Raw genomic sequence first — 15024 nt, forward strand, 5'->3', positions numbered from 1 at the left:
TGTTTGAATATATTTGTAACATGATGTCCATTTCTCTGTCTCACTCCTGTGTTTTCCCTGCTTAAAAATAAAATGTTATCAGACAGAGATTGGCAAATAAATCAGAATATTGGAAACTTTTGCTTTAGTTTGTTTTACTCCAATGTGTTATTTTCAAAGAGCCAGATCCTGATGTCACTCAGGCGTTCATCCTGCAAACACAAAGTGTTTGATGGTTCAGGGTCTTAGTAGTTATCTCTTTATTAAGGCAAAACATCCATTTGATTTCAATGGGGGTTGATTAAGGGCTCAGGATTTTGGCTGAAGGTGAATTACAAAGATGAGTTGAGAATGAAATTGTCAGATTTATATGTTGACTCATACTAAGAACTGCAAGTATACAAGGATGATCCTGGGATCAAATATTTGATGTTAAATGCAAGTATTATGCCTCAGTATGGACACTCCTGCATATTCTATGCATGATCTTTGTTGCATCATCTGTATGTTCTCCTCGCCCTATTGTCAATATAATGGGATGACCCAATAACTGATGGTGGGTAGGGATGTCAGAGAGAAATGAAGCTAGCAAAGATATACCAATCTCCTAGAACTGGAAGGGACCTTGAAAGGTCATTGAGTCCAGCCCCCTGCCTTCACTAGCAGGACCAATTTTTGCACCAGATCCCTAAGTGGCCTCCTCAAGGATTGAACTCACAAGCCTGGGTTTAGCAAGCCAATGCTCAAACCACTGAGCTATCCCTCCCCCACAGCGATCAAAAATGATTAGGGGGCTGGAACACGAGATTTATGAGGAAAGGCTGAGGGAACTGGGATAGTTTAGCCTGCAGAAGAGAAGAATGAGGGGGAATTTGATAGCTGCTTTCAACTACCTGAAAGGGGGTTCCAAAGAGGATGGATCTAGACTGTTCTCAGTGGTAGAAGATGACAGAACAAGGAGTAATGGTCTCAAGTTGCAGAGGGGATGCAAACAGACAAAAATAAGTATGATAGACATAGAGCTTATTTGTCAGCTGTAGAAGACCAGAGAGAGGGGCTCTAGCTGGATAATCCACAGACAATTACTTTGCCATAAACATCATGTTATAGATTGATTTAAACAAAATGTTTTTGTATTCAATCACAAATAATGCATTTAATTCTGGACATTTGGGAAGGTTTTCTGGCATGGCAAAACTTGGGAAAGCAGGGTCAAGGTTCCAAAAAATGGTGATAATGATGTTACTGGGAGGTTGTTGTCACCATGATCTGTTTCTTTATGATGCAAAGTGTAGAACAGTCAGAACTGCCTCTGTGCTGTGCATATAAAGAACCAACTTGATTCAGTAAAGATCACTGCTAGCTGTTTCTATATTGTGAACATTTTATTGTTTCATTAAATAGGGCCTTTAATTTGTAGGACCATTTACATTTTGAATTGATTATTGTTTAAAAGAATGGAATAAACTGCAGTTTACAAAATGACTTAAATAACCTGGCTTGATGGGTCTTTTTAAATCTCTGACTGTCCCTTTGTCCGTGTCCTTTCTATTAATGCTTGAGATATTAATCAAGTGAACGTCTGTGGGTGTTAATGGAAGTCTTGTACACAAATTTCACCTCTGCCCCTAAATCCATAGGGAAAATAGAGCCTTTCAAAGCAGAAAATACCATACTTAATACGAGGGAGAGGGCAGGGGGAAAATAATTTAGAAGTAAAATTATTAAACTGTTTAGGAACATATTTTGGTGTGTTTGGGCCACATTGTCAGTTTTCTTCACAAAGCCAAAGCATTACAGTGTTTTTATAAACAAAACACTTCAAATCATTTGAACATTAAAGATTACTTGCAAAAACCCTCAGCAGAGACACCAATGGGAAAGGAGGACTTGGAAAAATAAATGAGAACTCAGCATGTCAGTCGAAATTGGATCAGGTTTTTCAGCTAAGGATTTCATAGTCATTAAGAATCATATTTCCCTTATGGCATATGTCAGCATCTTTAAAGGCATAAAACTTCAAACTGTTTTTTTGACAACTGACTATATTTCTTACCTAGGCTAAGCAGCATTTTCAGGAATGTGCTGTGTGTGTTTTTCTTTTTCAAAATAGGCTCAAAGGACTTCACATAGTAGGGTTAAAAAAATTGCAAAATTATGTATACCATGATTAGATGCTCATTTTTTTCTTGTTTAAATAGAAAAAAATATTTTCTGTACCTTGAATCTAAGTACTGAAACTAGACTTAACTCCCACAAAAAAATAAAAAAATTCAGTCATGACTTGATTACAGTGTATAAATATCTTCACAATGAGAAAATACAGGATACTAAAGGGCTTTTTAATCTAGCAGAAAGAGGCATTATGAGATCTAATGGCTGGAAATTAGTCAGACAAATTAGAAATAAGCCACACGTTTTTAATGGTGGGGGTGATTAACCACTGGAACAAACTACCAAAATCCAGAGTCATTCACTGAGATCACAATGTAACTGGATCAGAATCTGGCCCATATACAGCAGAACAATAATTGCAACTTTGTCCATCCAGTACTATAAAAGCAGAGGCGTTGGGATCTTTTACTGCAGGAGAGATGTCATTTTCCTGAATGAAAAATATGATTCTTACAAAATAAAAATACAAATTGTAGGGGAAAGAGCATTTCCAGCAGTGGGAAACAGAGGCCAAGGAGGAGAAAGTGTGAGAGTGCAAGTAAAGGTTTCTGCAGCAACCCATTTAGCCAGTTTCTTTCATAGCTTTTTCAACTCTTCTTGTCAACATTCACTGACAATAGGATCTAATGAATGAACTAAGAAGGCCAAAATGTGCTCTCATTAACAGTGCTTGAAATAAAATGGGATTGAACTTTTGTGACCGAGCAAATTTGGCCCAGAAGCTGCACAATTGCAGTTAGACCAAGTGTGTTTTGGATGGACCAATCAAAAATCTAGTTTGATTATAAAGTACCACATTTAATAAGAATCTATTATGTACAGTATTCCATTTTTTTACTTCTTGCTTGTTCAAGCAACGTTGCACAGAAATTAATGGGTCAAATTTCTTCCGATTACACTCGTATCTCCCTTGACTGTGCTGGGATTGCAAAAGTGTAAATGAGAGCAGAATTTGGTTCAAGATTGTATATGCTCCAGTTGCTTAAATTTTGCTTGGAGGGGAGGAGGAATTTTTGTATACAGGGAATGTACCATATGAGGCGCTTTCTGCATGAGCCTTTTAAAAACTCATGTTTTGTTGGCTCTATGGGTCCCATCCAAAACCCAATGGAGTTCATGGGAGCTTTTCCATTAATGTCAGTGCGCTTTGGATCAAACCTTGTGCAGGCACTAAAGATCCATTGGTACTTTTGCGAGAGAAAAGGGTTTAACCTAATGTCACTGGCTATAACTTTCCCTCACCCTACAGTTGTCAACTCTTCTGCACTATGGCTGCCGTTCGCCATGCTAGAAATGGCTGCTTTTCAGTCATGTGGTATTTATACAGTTTGTGAAGGACTTTGAGATTATTTGGGATGAAAGACTGATGATAGTAATCTGAGTAATGTATCAATAGTACCAGCATTACAGAAACCCAAACTTCATAATTTACCACCTCTTAGAATTTCACAGCATCTACTGTCTGGAAACATACGGAGTATCTTAAGAGCTATATTAGAGTGCAGCTTTCTTTCCTAAATGAAAATGTTCCATTTCTTTTAAATTCTGCAAGTTGTAGATCTTTTGTCAAACATTTTTGACATTTTGGTAAAGCAAACATTCTTCATGATTGGCCTGTGTTATATATCTATTGCATATACATTATACCTTGAGGGTTTTCTGTCAATCAAGGTGTGCTCTAAGATGTCCGTTTGTTCTGATTTTGTAGCCTGGTTGCCAAATTTCATTTCAAATGTTTTCCGTTTCTATGCAAACTCTCTCTAGTAAAGGGCAATGCAACTGCAGGCATGCTTCCAAGGGCAGAATTTGGTGATAAGATATAAAAAGACAGATTTATTCCAGCACCTTAAACTTGAGAAGTAATTTACATACATTTAGCTGTATTGTTTTCAATGGTTTACTGAAGCAAAACTGTTGTTCTGTCAGATATATCTAATTTGGCATTACCTCTCCTTAAGTATCTGAAAGTAAAAGAACAAAAATACTCTCTGTATTTAACAGTTAAATGCTCTATTAAATCTGTAATATACTTTTGAAACCTTTATTTCTTAGCTGTTTTAGGAGCTTTTTGTTTGCCATAGAATATAGGTCAACTCCATAGAAATCAACAGGCATTACTCATATCCAGCAGTCGGAGAAATGGGACCCTCTGCCCGTGGTGTGTTATCAATTTGGTTTGTGAGCCTTGTTTCTGATTCCTGGGTAGAAAACTTGAGTGGCTATAGAATCATTAAATCTTTGCATTAAGTCTCTTTAATGCAATAAACAAATGCATGCAATAACTTCATAATGTCTTGCTAGGTTTTGCAATGGAACGAATATGGTTACTGCTCCTCCTGACAATTCAGGTGCTTTCGGTGACTGCACAGTTCAATGGATATAACTGTGAGGCCAACCTACATAGCAGGTTTCCTGGTAAGTGTTAATGGGCTTTTTAGAATGGGCTCTTTATTATGATTTCCAGTGATGATTATTTTTAAGTACAAAGCTTTAATCTGCAAGAAGTCTAGAAACAGACCTTCACATAAAGGAATGTTAACTGTCAAGTGACAATGAAACTCCTTTGGAGTTGCATGTTATGCCAACATTAATGGGGAAAAGGCCAAATTCAGTTCTGGTACAGGCAGGTGTAATTACATTGACATCACCAGGGTTTAACCCATTTATGCCCTTATATTGTATCCAGAAAGTTCACCAGAGTTAATGTTGCTAGAATGATTGCTCCCAAATGTAAAAGGATTGGCCACTTGGTATAAAAACTGGGTGCAGCTAACTTTTTAGACATTTTAAACTGGAATTTTTTACTTTTTACAGTTTTTACTCTGATAGCATAATATGGTCGTTTAGTGCCCCCTTACGACAATACATTTTTAAAAAAATCTAATATTGAGGAAGCTTAAATTAGGGCCGGCACAGAGTTTTGCTATTGACTTCAGGATCAGGCCCTTAATTACTAGACACATGAGTAAGTCAGTGTGTTTTTATACCAAGTGGCCAATCCTTTTATATATGCATACACACTGACTTACTCATGTGTCTAGTAATATATAATATATAATAAAGAAAAGATGTACACTAATGTTTACACAAGAAGGCTGGAATTGCATAGGGAACTCTGGAGACATCAAAAATAATTAAAGCAGACCTTGTGAGATACATTTACATAAATCAGAGCCGTAGTATGTATATTGGATTATGTGCTGAAATGACGTACTCTGTCTTTGTTTCTTGCCTCACTCTCCCTTCTTTGTTTCTTGACTGCAAAAAAAGGAAACCAGTGGATAAGGGCTGATATCATGGTCTATGCTTCTACTAGTAATTGAATCAAACAATATAGCACTGAACTCTTAGCACAGTAGTGTGCTGTAACACTTCTCAAATACTTTTTACAGTATTTAGCTTGGATTTGCTAGCATGAGTCAATTGTTATTGTCAAAATTATGAGCCAGCAGCAAATCTACAATATGTAGTATTACTATTTTTTCCATGCTGCCAACAGTGTGCTACATGCCTGTGGGCATGTTTAAAGACAAAAGGTTTGATTCTCATCTCACTTAAACTGGTATAAATCATGGGTAACTCTGCTGAAGTTAATGGAGTTACTCATGGTGTGAGAGGAGGATCAAGTGTGTTGGATCTACCTTAAAGAGTTTACCATCTAAATACACCTACAGGGAGAGCTTGCATTACAAAATTTAACTCTTGTCAGTTACTGACATTGCTAGAGTTGTGCAGCTGTTCACTGTACATGTTTTTTACTGGTACCATTCAAGGCTTCTTGCTTCTAAGTGTTAATGAGGAGGCCGGCATGTTATTTGTAAATAGTGGCCTGAACTAGATCTTGAATTCAAATACCAGATTCATCAGCACATTACATTAAAAGTACATCTTGAAACTTACTTCAGGTTTATTCTAAGAACTTGTCTACATTTACAGTTCTGCAGCACTTAGTGAAGACTCTATCTATGCCATCGGCAGAGCTTCTCCCATGAACATAGGTACACCACCTCTCCAAGAGGCCGTAACTATGTTGATGGGAGAAGCTCTCCTGTTGAGGTAGCACTGTCTACTCTGGAGGTTAGGCTGATATAACTACGTTGCTCAGGGCATGGAAAATCCCCACCCCTGAGTGACGTAGTTATACCGACATAAATTGGTAATGTAGACCAATCTTAAAACTGGGTAATTCTCCTCAGACAATCAGAATTTATGGCTGCCTGATTCATCAGCAGCATAAAGTGGACTCTCATTCCACTTATCTGTCTCCTTTCTGGTGTGGGGGGGGCGGAAAAGAGGGTGTCTGGCAAAGAGAGGGACGTGGCAAGGCCAGATGTAATGTAACTTATAAGTATCATTCATGTTATGAACAAATCATATCGAACCATCCTAATAGCTTACTTTGACAGGGTAACAAGTGCTGTAGATAGGGGGGAAGTGGTAGATGTGGTATATCTTGACTTTAGTAAGGCTTTTGATACTGTCTCGCATGACTTTCTCATAAACAAACTAGGGAAATACAACCTAGATGGAGCTACCATAAGGTGGGTGCATAACTGGTTGGAAAATCATTCCCAGAGAGTACTTATCAGTGGTTCACAGTTATGCTGGAAGGGCATAACGAGTGGGGTCCCACAGGGATCGGTTCTGGGTCCGGTTCCATTCAATATCTTCATCAGTGATTTAGATGATAGCATAGAGCAGGGATCGGCAGCCTTTCAGAAGTGGTGTACTGAGTCTTTGTTTATTCACTCTAATTTAAGATTTCGCGTGCCAGTAATGCATTTTAACATTTTTAGAAGGTCTCTTTCTATAAGTCTATAATATATAACTAAGCTATTGTTGTATGTAAAGTAAATAAGGTTCTTAAAATGTTTAAGAAGCTTTATTTAAAATTAAATTAAAATGCAGAGCCCCCCAGACCAGTGGCCAGGACCTGGCAGTGTGAGTGCCACTGAAAATCAGCTCACGTGCCGCCTTTGGCAAGAATGCCGTAGGTTGCCAACCCCTGGCATAGAGAGTACACTTATAAAGTTTGTGGACAATACCAAGCTGGGAGGGGTCGCAAGTGCTTTGGAGGATAGGATTAAAATTCAAAATGACCTGGACAAACTGGAGAAATGGTCTGAAGTAAACAGGATGAAATTCAATAAGGACAAATGCAAAGTATTCCACTTAGGAAGGAACAATCAGTTGCACACATACAAAATGGGAAATTTCTGCCCAGAAAGGAGAACTGCGGGAAAGGGGTCTGGGGGTCATAGCGGATCACAAGCTAAGTATGAGTCAACAGTGTAACGCTGTTGCAATAAAAGCAAATATCATTCTGGGATGTATTAGCAGGAGTGTTGTAAGCAAGACTCGAGAAGTAATTCTTCCGCTCTACTCCATGCTGATTAGGCCTCAACTGGAGTATTGTGTCCAGTTCAGGAAAGATGTGGACAAATTGGAGAAAGTCCAGAGAAGAGCAACAAAAATGATTAAAGGTCTAGAAAACATGACCTATGAAGGAAGATTGAAAAAATTGGGTTTGTTTAGTCTGGAGAAGAGAAGACTGAGAGGGGACATAACAGTTTTCAAGTACATAAAAGGTTGTTAGGAGGAGGAGGGAGAAAAATTGTTGTTCTTAACCTCTGAGGACAGGACTAGAAGCAATGGGCTTAAATTGCAGCAAGGGTGCATTAAGTTGGACATGAGGAAAAACTTCCTAACTGACAAAATGGTTATGCACTGGAATAAATTGCCTAGGGAGGTTGTGGACTTTTAAGAGCAGGTTGGACAAACACATGTCAGGAATGGTCTAGATAATACTTAGTCTTGCCTGGAGTGCAGGGGACTGGACTAAATGACCTCTCGAGGTCCCTTCCAGTTCTATGATTCTATGTATTGGCGAGTTTAAAAAAAATTAAACACTCCTATAGTTTAGAGCAGCCCTGCAGCTGGGGTATCTATGCTCAGAACACTGCCAGTATGACTGTATGCTATGAGAAGGTTATCTTGGGAAAAGCAATTTCATCCCTGATGTTGAGCCCTCTGAAACATAGATGTGTGTTTTTGATAACAAAATTAGAGCTCATTCTACAGCTGAGCAGAATTTACACTCTGACCACAGGAGAGGAGAGGAAAGTAGCTCCAAGCCAACTTTCTGTACCCCTGTTCCTGGTCATCTTGGAGCCAAAACAACTTAGCTAGCCACTGCACCGGGTGGCATGCCCACTATATGGTGGAGAGAAGAGAATGAGTGGCATAGAGCCAGCTTACACCATCTTTATTCCAGATGACAGTTCCCCGGTGGCAGAGGGATCTTTGGCTGCCCATTTGGGCTAGGTTTAATTTGGGTTACACTGGCATAAAACCAAAGTGAAGCAGTGGAGAATCATGCTGTGTGTGTCTCAGGCCCATCTTTAATTATTATACATGGAAGTCTGTTTCAGGCTTCTTAAATTAACTTTTTAACAATGTTGGGTGTATGCTTTCCTCTCAGTGTGTGACAAACTCTGTTAGGATAATCCTTTCCATTGCATATGCATCAAGAGGTGTATATTTGCTATTTGATACTCATGAACTACTCAAACTACTTGTATTAGTTTATTGTGTGCATACAGAGGACAGCTTTAAAGTGTGGTTTCCACTCTGAAAATGTCTCCATAGCAATGGCCCTGTTGGATGTCATGTCTATGGTCTCAATGATTCCAGATAAAATTTGTTCAGTTTGCCAGTAAAAAGATGCTTCCCCCCCACCACTGCCATTCTCCAAACTAACCCTGGGTTGTGAGTCAAGCTGAGTTATTGTTGGTGGTGCACAAAGCCCTGCATGCTAGATCAGAGGGAGTTCCCCCAGAGCACATCTCCCCAGCAGGCAGGTGCATGAGCTCACAGGTGGGCTCACAGTCATGTCCATGAACCCCACAAAGCAGAACTACATCAGCGTCACTGCATAACATATATCTGCTCTCTGTGTGTATTCACAGTGTAACAGGATGGACTAGGCTCAGAAGGCTCAGGGTCCTGCCACACCCATCCCAGGAAAGGGGCAGTGGAGCTAAGTCCTCCAAGCCGCCTACAGAGACTGTGCAGGAAGGAACCAATCAGGTTATTTGAGTCTGAGTTCCAGGGCTCCATCTGTAGCCCTCTGGGTTCTCTCCCTCTGGGCCTGGGCCAATGCTTCCTGCAAAGCCAAGCACTGGTCCCTCTGCCCCTGGACTTCCACCTGTGCCCAGGCCAACTCCTGCTCTGGACCAGCTGGCTAATGACTTTTCCCTCAGGAGATGCTGGCTGCGTCCAACTCTTGTTGGCACTTCCTCAGTGGGTCCCTCACGTCTGGGGTATTCTGATCTTGCCTTCAGGCTATTTTCTGGGATCTTCTTACCCTGGATCCCAGCCCTTCTGCTTTCCTTCCCAGCTGAGCTTGGACTCTTGATGTCCTGGGTCACTGTCCTGGTCCTGCCCACATGAGGGCTGAGTAACTCCCCAGTCTCTTCCCAAAATCATGGGCCATGGAAGGTCCTTGATCACACCAGCACAGTTGAGCTCTCCAGCCCTTTATGTCCAGTCCAGCTTCTGCTGTGGGATAGACTCAGGTCTCCCGATTGTACACAGGAGACATGTACTGGGAGGTGCCAATCCAAGCCAGTTGCTGTCAGATGGTGGTCCCACACAAAGGTGTACCCACACCCTGGGTCTACCAGACCCTTAACTATGGTTCATCCCATCTTGACTGTCACTACCCATGGTGGGAACACCCTGATCTTTGGAGTATACCCGCACAGATAGGTCCCACTGTAACAAGTTTAGTCACACTCCATTACTGGGCAGTTCCTTTTAATATGCCTATGCTGGCCACACCTGTAGCAGACTATCGGGTCTCCTGGCTTCTTCCCACTAGTACTTCCTATAGGCTGCAGGGTTTCCTGGACCCCTTGCTGTTGCAGTGCAACCCCTAAGTCTAGAAGCCTTGGGGCTTTTTCCCCTTGTGAGCTTCCCTGGGCCACCCCCTGGTGAATGCCTCTCAGTTCACCAAGGAGCTTGGGCCATTCCTCTCCTTAGGCCTCAAAGTAGGCCTCATCTTGCTTGACTGCTTCCCCCATGGAGGCCAGCTTGAAATGCCTTACCGAGCTCTGTACCCCTCCTGGTAGGACCTGCAGGAATTGCTCAAGGACCACGTGATCCAGAAGCTTCTTCACCGAGCTGGTCTCTTGAGAAAGCCAGTCCATCTCCAGGTCCTGTAACTTCTGGGCCACTACCCATGGCTGTGCTCCTTGAAGGAATGATTCTGTCCAGAACTTGTGCCTGTATGACTTTGGAGTCATCCCTAGCCAATCTAAAATGGCTGCCTTCATCACTGGGTAGGAACTTGCCTGCTCATCACTTACCACTCAGTAAGCTGCCTGTGCCTCACCCATCAGGAATGGTGTTATAAGGGCCACCCAGTGGACTCTTCCCATCCTGCTGCCTTTGCCACACACTTAAAGGTCCAGAGAAAGGCCTCAGGGTCATCGTCCAGCCCAATCTTTGTCAGGCCCAGTGCCAGTGGACCACCAGTTCCATCACCAATTGGGTTCTCGGGTGCGGCATGACCCAGCCACCTCTGTATCCACTGCTGCTGGCTGGAGTGGATCTCCTGCCATCACTGCTGTGCTGCAACCTGAGCTTCCTGTTTCAGCAGGTTCTCCATCAATTGAATCAGTAGGGCCTGGGTCTGCTTCTGCTGCATAGGAGCCCCCTGCAGCTGCTGGCCTTCCACCCACAGATGAATCACCTCGTCCATAGTCATGCCCTTTGTTGATCAGCGGTCGGTCTGAAAGATCACCACTTCTGATACCAAATATAATAGTGTGGCACCCACCTCTTGAGAGCACCCATTCTGGTCGGGTATGTCTGCAGTCTTTAAACAGTCCCAGCCCTGATATTGATCCATACCCCCAGAGCCTCCTCCCTGGAGGCAATGGTTTTGTCCTTTGTGGGCAATTCTGGCCTCAGGTCTCCACTGGGCCACTAAGTAGTTCAGATCCCCTTCTGGGAGTTTATCATTGTTCAATTGTAGGCCACTTCACCTGTGGCTTGTGTGGGGTGCTGGAGTGGGGTGGTGGTGGTGGGGACCTGGCCCATCCACTACTCTGGGTCCCAGCCCAGGCACCCTGAGAATAGCAGCCATGTGCTGCTCTGTCTCTTTAACAAAACTGCTTTCAGTTCCCTGGGACACTTCCCCGCATCCTCAGCCTTCACTGATGCTTCACCCTTACCTCAGGGCTTTTATATGTTCAGCCCCGGCAGCCATCCAGGAGCTCTTCCTCACTCCCCTGGTCCCTGCCAGCCCTGAGCTGTCTGTAGTGCTGCAGTTCCCTTTGGCCAGTCAGGAGCAACCTCTGTACTCCTCTGGCTCCAGCAAGGACCTGACTGTGGTCTGCACTACAGCTCCTTTTATATTAACCTTAAACGCTCTGCTTGGCTAACCCCTTGCAACTTTCCCTCCTGATTGGCTGCTTTCTTCACAGTCTCTTTAGGCAGCTTGGAGGACTTAGCTCCACTGGGATGGGTGTGGAGGGATCCTGAGGCCTACTCCACCCATCACACTGTGGATACACATACAGAACAGATATATGTTATGCAGTGAAGCTGATGTAATTCTGCTATGTGGGGTTCATGGACATCAATGTGAGCTCATACACCTGCCTGCTGGGGAGATGTACTCTGTGGGAACTACCTCTGTTCCAGTACGCAGGACTTTGGCACAGCTTATGGGCTTGACATGAGTATGGATCATGGAGCCTCTGGCCTGCCTCTTCTCAGATGAGGCAAGTAGGGGGAAGTGCCAGCAAGACTTTTGCAATGATGAAGGTGTGACAGCAGTCCCCGAGCCTTAGTATGGTAGAGATTACCATTTGTTCCACATGCAGAATTTCCCTTGATGTTTCTTGCTTGGAATTCCCCAGTGGCAAGTGCAGAATTTCCAGCTGAGAACTGCCCTGCAGATTCCAGATGATGTTTTTTTCCTGAAAGTTGTTTTGCACAAAAATAATGAAAAAAGGTTGGCAAATATATGCAAGTTTGGCTTCTGCATGTGTAAACAAAGGAAATAAAATCTCCCTAAAGCAAAATCAGAAAAGCAGCAGCAGCCTATCCATTTTTCATTTGATTATGTTTTTATCATTTATTGCTGGGGTGGCATCTTGCACACCTGTGGTGTTGCATAAATAATCTCACACAATTTTGATTTATGCTGTTTGAAGGTTGATTCCAAGCTAAGGCTTGAACTAGTCTGCTAGATAGAAGAAAAAGTATTATTCTGATGAACTGAAAATCATATACCTCAATATTTGAAGACTAGAACTTTGTAGCACAGACTAAGTTTTGCTGGCATAGTTCTGTCAGCTAGGGTGTGAAATAAATAATCCGTCCCTTTAGCTGAGATAGCTAGGCTGGCAAAACCGTCAGTGTAGACCCAACAACGTTTAAAAATCAAGTTTAATTTTTCAAATTATACTTTCAAGGATGCTTTACTTACATGAAAATGACATTGTTCTTTGGTAACCCTAGAAAAGTTAGCATTGAAATGTAGGACTAAAATTCATGTACCAATTGAAGTCTTCAGTGTCATCTTCATCTAGGGCGATATATTGTCATACTGATCCTTGTCCATGCCTCACTTGGATATTTTCCTACAAGAGAGGCTGCTCGCCAAACATTTGCAGGGAGGTGTGCATCTGGTCTTTGCACATGAGCATTTAATTAGCTGAGAGATTGATTCACGAGGGCAAGGTATTTGACAGATGGCTGGTGTGATCAGTTCATCCTCCAAGACCCATCCATGCCCAATAGGGGAGGGTAGTTTTGGATGCACTCGGTCATCCAGCAACCATTCCATTGCTTGATAATCTGCCCTCTTGATAGAAAATGCGAGAGGGCATTGATAAATACACAGTTTGTTGGTGGCAATTTTTCTTTGTTTGTCTTCTTCTTGGAAAATATTCACTGATTATAGCGCTGCAAGTGTCACATTGTTGGTCTTCAAACAGTAAACGCTGCAGATAAATGCCTGGAGCAGATTTATGAACTCCTCAGTGACTGTTTCAGTTGTTCTTGCTCTGAAAGTGCTTGGAAGAGTCTTCAGAGGCTGAATCAAATGCCTTCTAGTAAGATAATTTGGTCTTTCCAACCAACATGCCAGAAATGTCACATTCTGAAAGGGCATGGAAACCTAGCAGTGTGTCAGCTTTTAATAGCCGGAGTGATAGGAAAACATCTGTGAGGGATATACAGTGATTCTGTACCCCAGCAGTCTGCATAAAAACAGACTCTTGTGGAAGTTTTGGGTAGAGTCTTACAAAGAGCACTAGAACATCTGTGTCTTGTGCAAAAATCCAGAGTTTAGCAGCACCTCTCTCTCTGGCACTGATCGCAGGCAAGATCATTTTAGTGTCAGCCTCCTCATGGGAATGACGAAGAAATTCCACTGAACAGGGCAAGGCAGCAGCTTCATTATGCCATGCAATGGTGAAACTCTTCAAGCAATTCTTCATAAGCTGGAGCATTTTTCTTGCCGGATATGTGCTTAACTCATCCTTCATGTGAGTATGGGACAGTAGGTTCTCCATTGTGACATTGGAGATGTTTATGGAGTCAAACATTTTATATTGCACAGGTGTAATACCATGGAGTCTCTTCTTTCTGGTAATATTTTTTAATTGATTCCTCTGCATACATGTCAAATAAGAGGTGGACTTCATCATAGGTCCAGTATTTTCTCTGTAGCCTCATAATGAAGTGATCAGCCAACTCTCGGCAAGTGTTAACAGTTTCTGGTTTGTTGAGAGCTTCTACCTCAGCTGTGTCTTCTAGATTGCTACATTGAAAGGCCTCTGTTGGCATAAAGTACTAGTCATACTGTCAGTAGATGCTGGTTTAGGAATACCACGCAAGAAGTTCATGTTTGCTGTTCACCTAGCAAACATGCATTGTTCTGTTGCATTCAAACATCAATTTGGTACCATGGAGAACTCGTACTTAACCTATGTGAGACTTTGGGAAACATCACGATGAGATCTTGACATGATCAGGAGATGAGCAAACAATGGCCTGTCTGTGGTCAGCTCTGTAATAGTCCCTGCCACCATCATTCTGAATGTCTTCTTTGCATTAGAGCACAGCTTTAGGCTGCTATTCTTGATTCTATAGATTTTTATGAATGAAATGACACCTCCCTTACCTTTCTGTTTTGCCCACGGAATTGCATGTGCTCTCAGACTAAACAGCTGTCTTTGGGTTGAAAGCACAGTTGCCAACTTTCATGTGGTAAATAAGAACCCCGACTTTCACAATAAGCCAAATATGAAGCTAATCCCATTTCAAAACAAGACCAAGACAAACTAATCTCTTGAACACCAACACTCTATGTGACTAGATCACCCCAACGTGCAATCTGGGACTGTGGTGGGCCTGCTGTGCACTCTTGACTCTCTCCACCCTTGCCCCTGCTTGCCGGGAACTGATAAAAAAAAATAAGAAAAAAGCTACAACAAGCAGCAAGCTACAAGCCAAACAAGCTACAAGCCAAAAACTAGCCAACAAGCAACTCACAGGCCAATTAAGCCAAAAACAAGCCCAATTTCTGCATTTTTAACCCGGGTTTGGCATGTCTGGTTTTCAATTCAGATGTTTCTCTCTCTCTCTCTCTTCTCAGAAATGACCAGAGAGCAGTAGACCTCAAAAACCATCTTGATGAAAACTTCATCAAAACAAATAATCTCTTCAAAATGTTCTGGCTTTGTCAAAGCTGAATATTTTGATTAAATTTTATGGTGTCTGAAGTGTTCCAACTAGCTTCCTTAGTCTACTTTTAATTCAGTTGGTTCTAAGGCAAACTCTCTCTCTCTC

General features: G+C 42.1%; 1 protein-coding gene across 1 annotated transcript in view; it reads left to right on the plus strand.

Moving 5' to 3' along the window:
• The window catches only part of ZPLD1 (zona pellucida like domain containing 1), a 66166-nt gene that overhangs the window by 27577 nt on the left and 23565 nt on the right, over positions 1-15024 (plus strand). The window contains exon 7 of the mRNA XM_044984526.1: positions 4456-4569. Within this exon, the coding sequence (XP_044840461.1) occupies positions 4464-4569 (106 nt within the window). The 5' untranslated portion in view covers positions 4456-4463. The remainder of the gene's footprint in view (positions 1-4455; positions 4570-15024) is intronic.

The sequence above is a fragment of the Mauremys mutica genome, chromosome 1 (genome assembly GCF_020497125.1).
Source record: "Mauremys mutica isolate MM-2020 ecotype Southern chromosome 1, ASM2049712v1, whole genome shotgun sequence".
In the NCBI taxonomy this organism is placed as follows: domain Eukaryota; kingdom Metazoa; phylum Chordata; order Testudines; family Geoemydidae; genus Mauremys; species Mauremys mutica.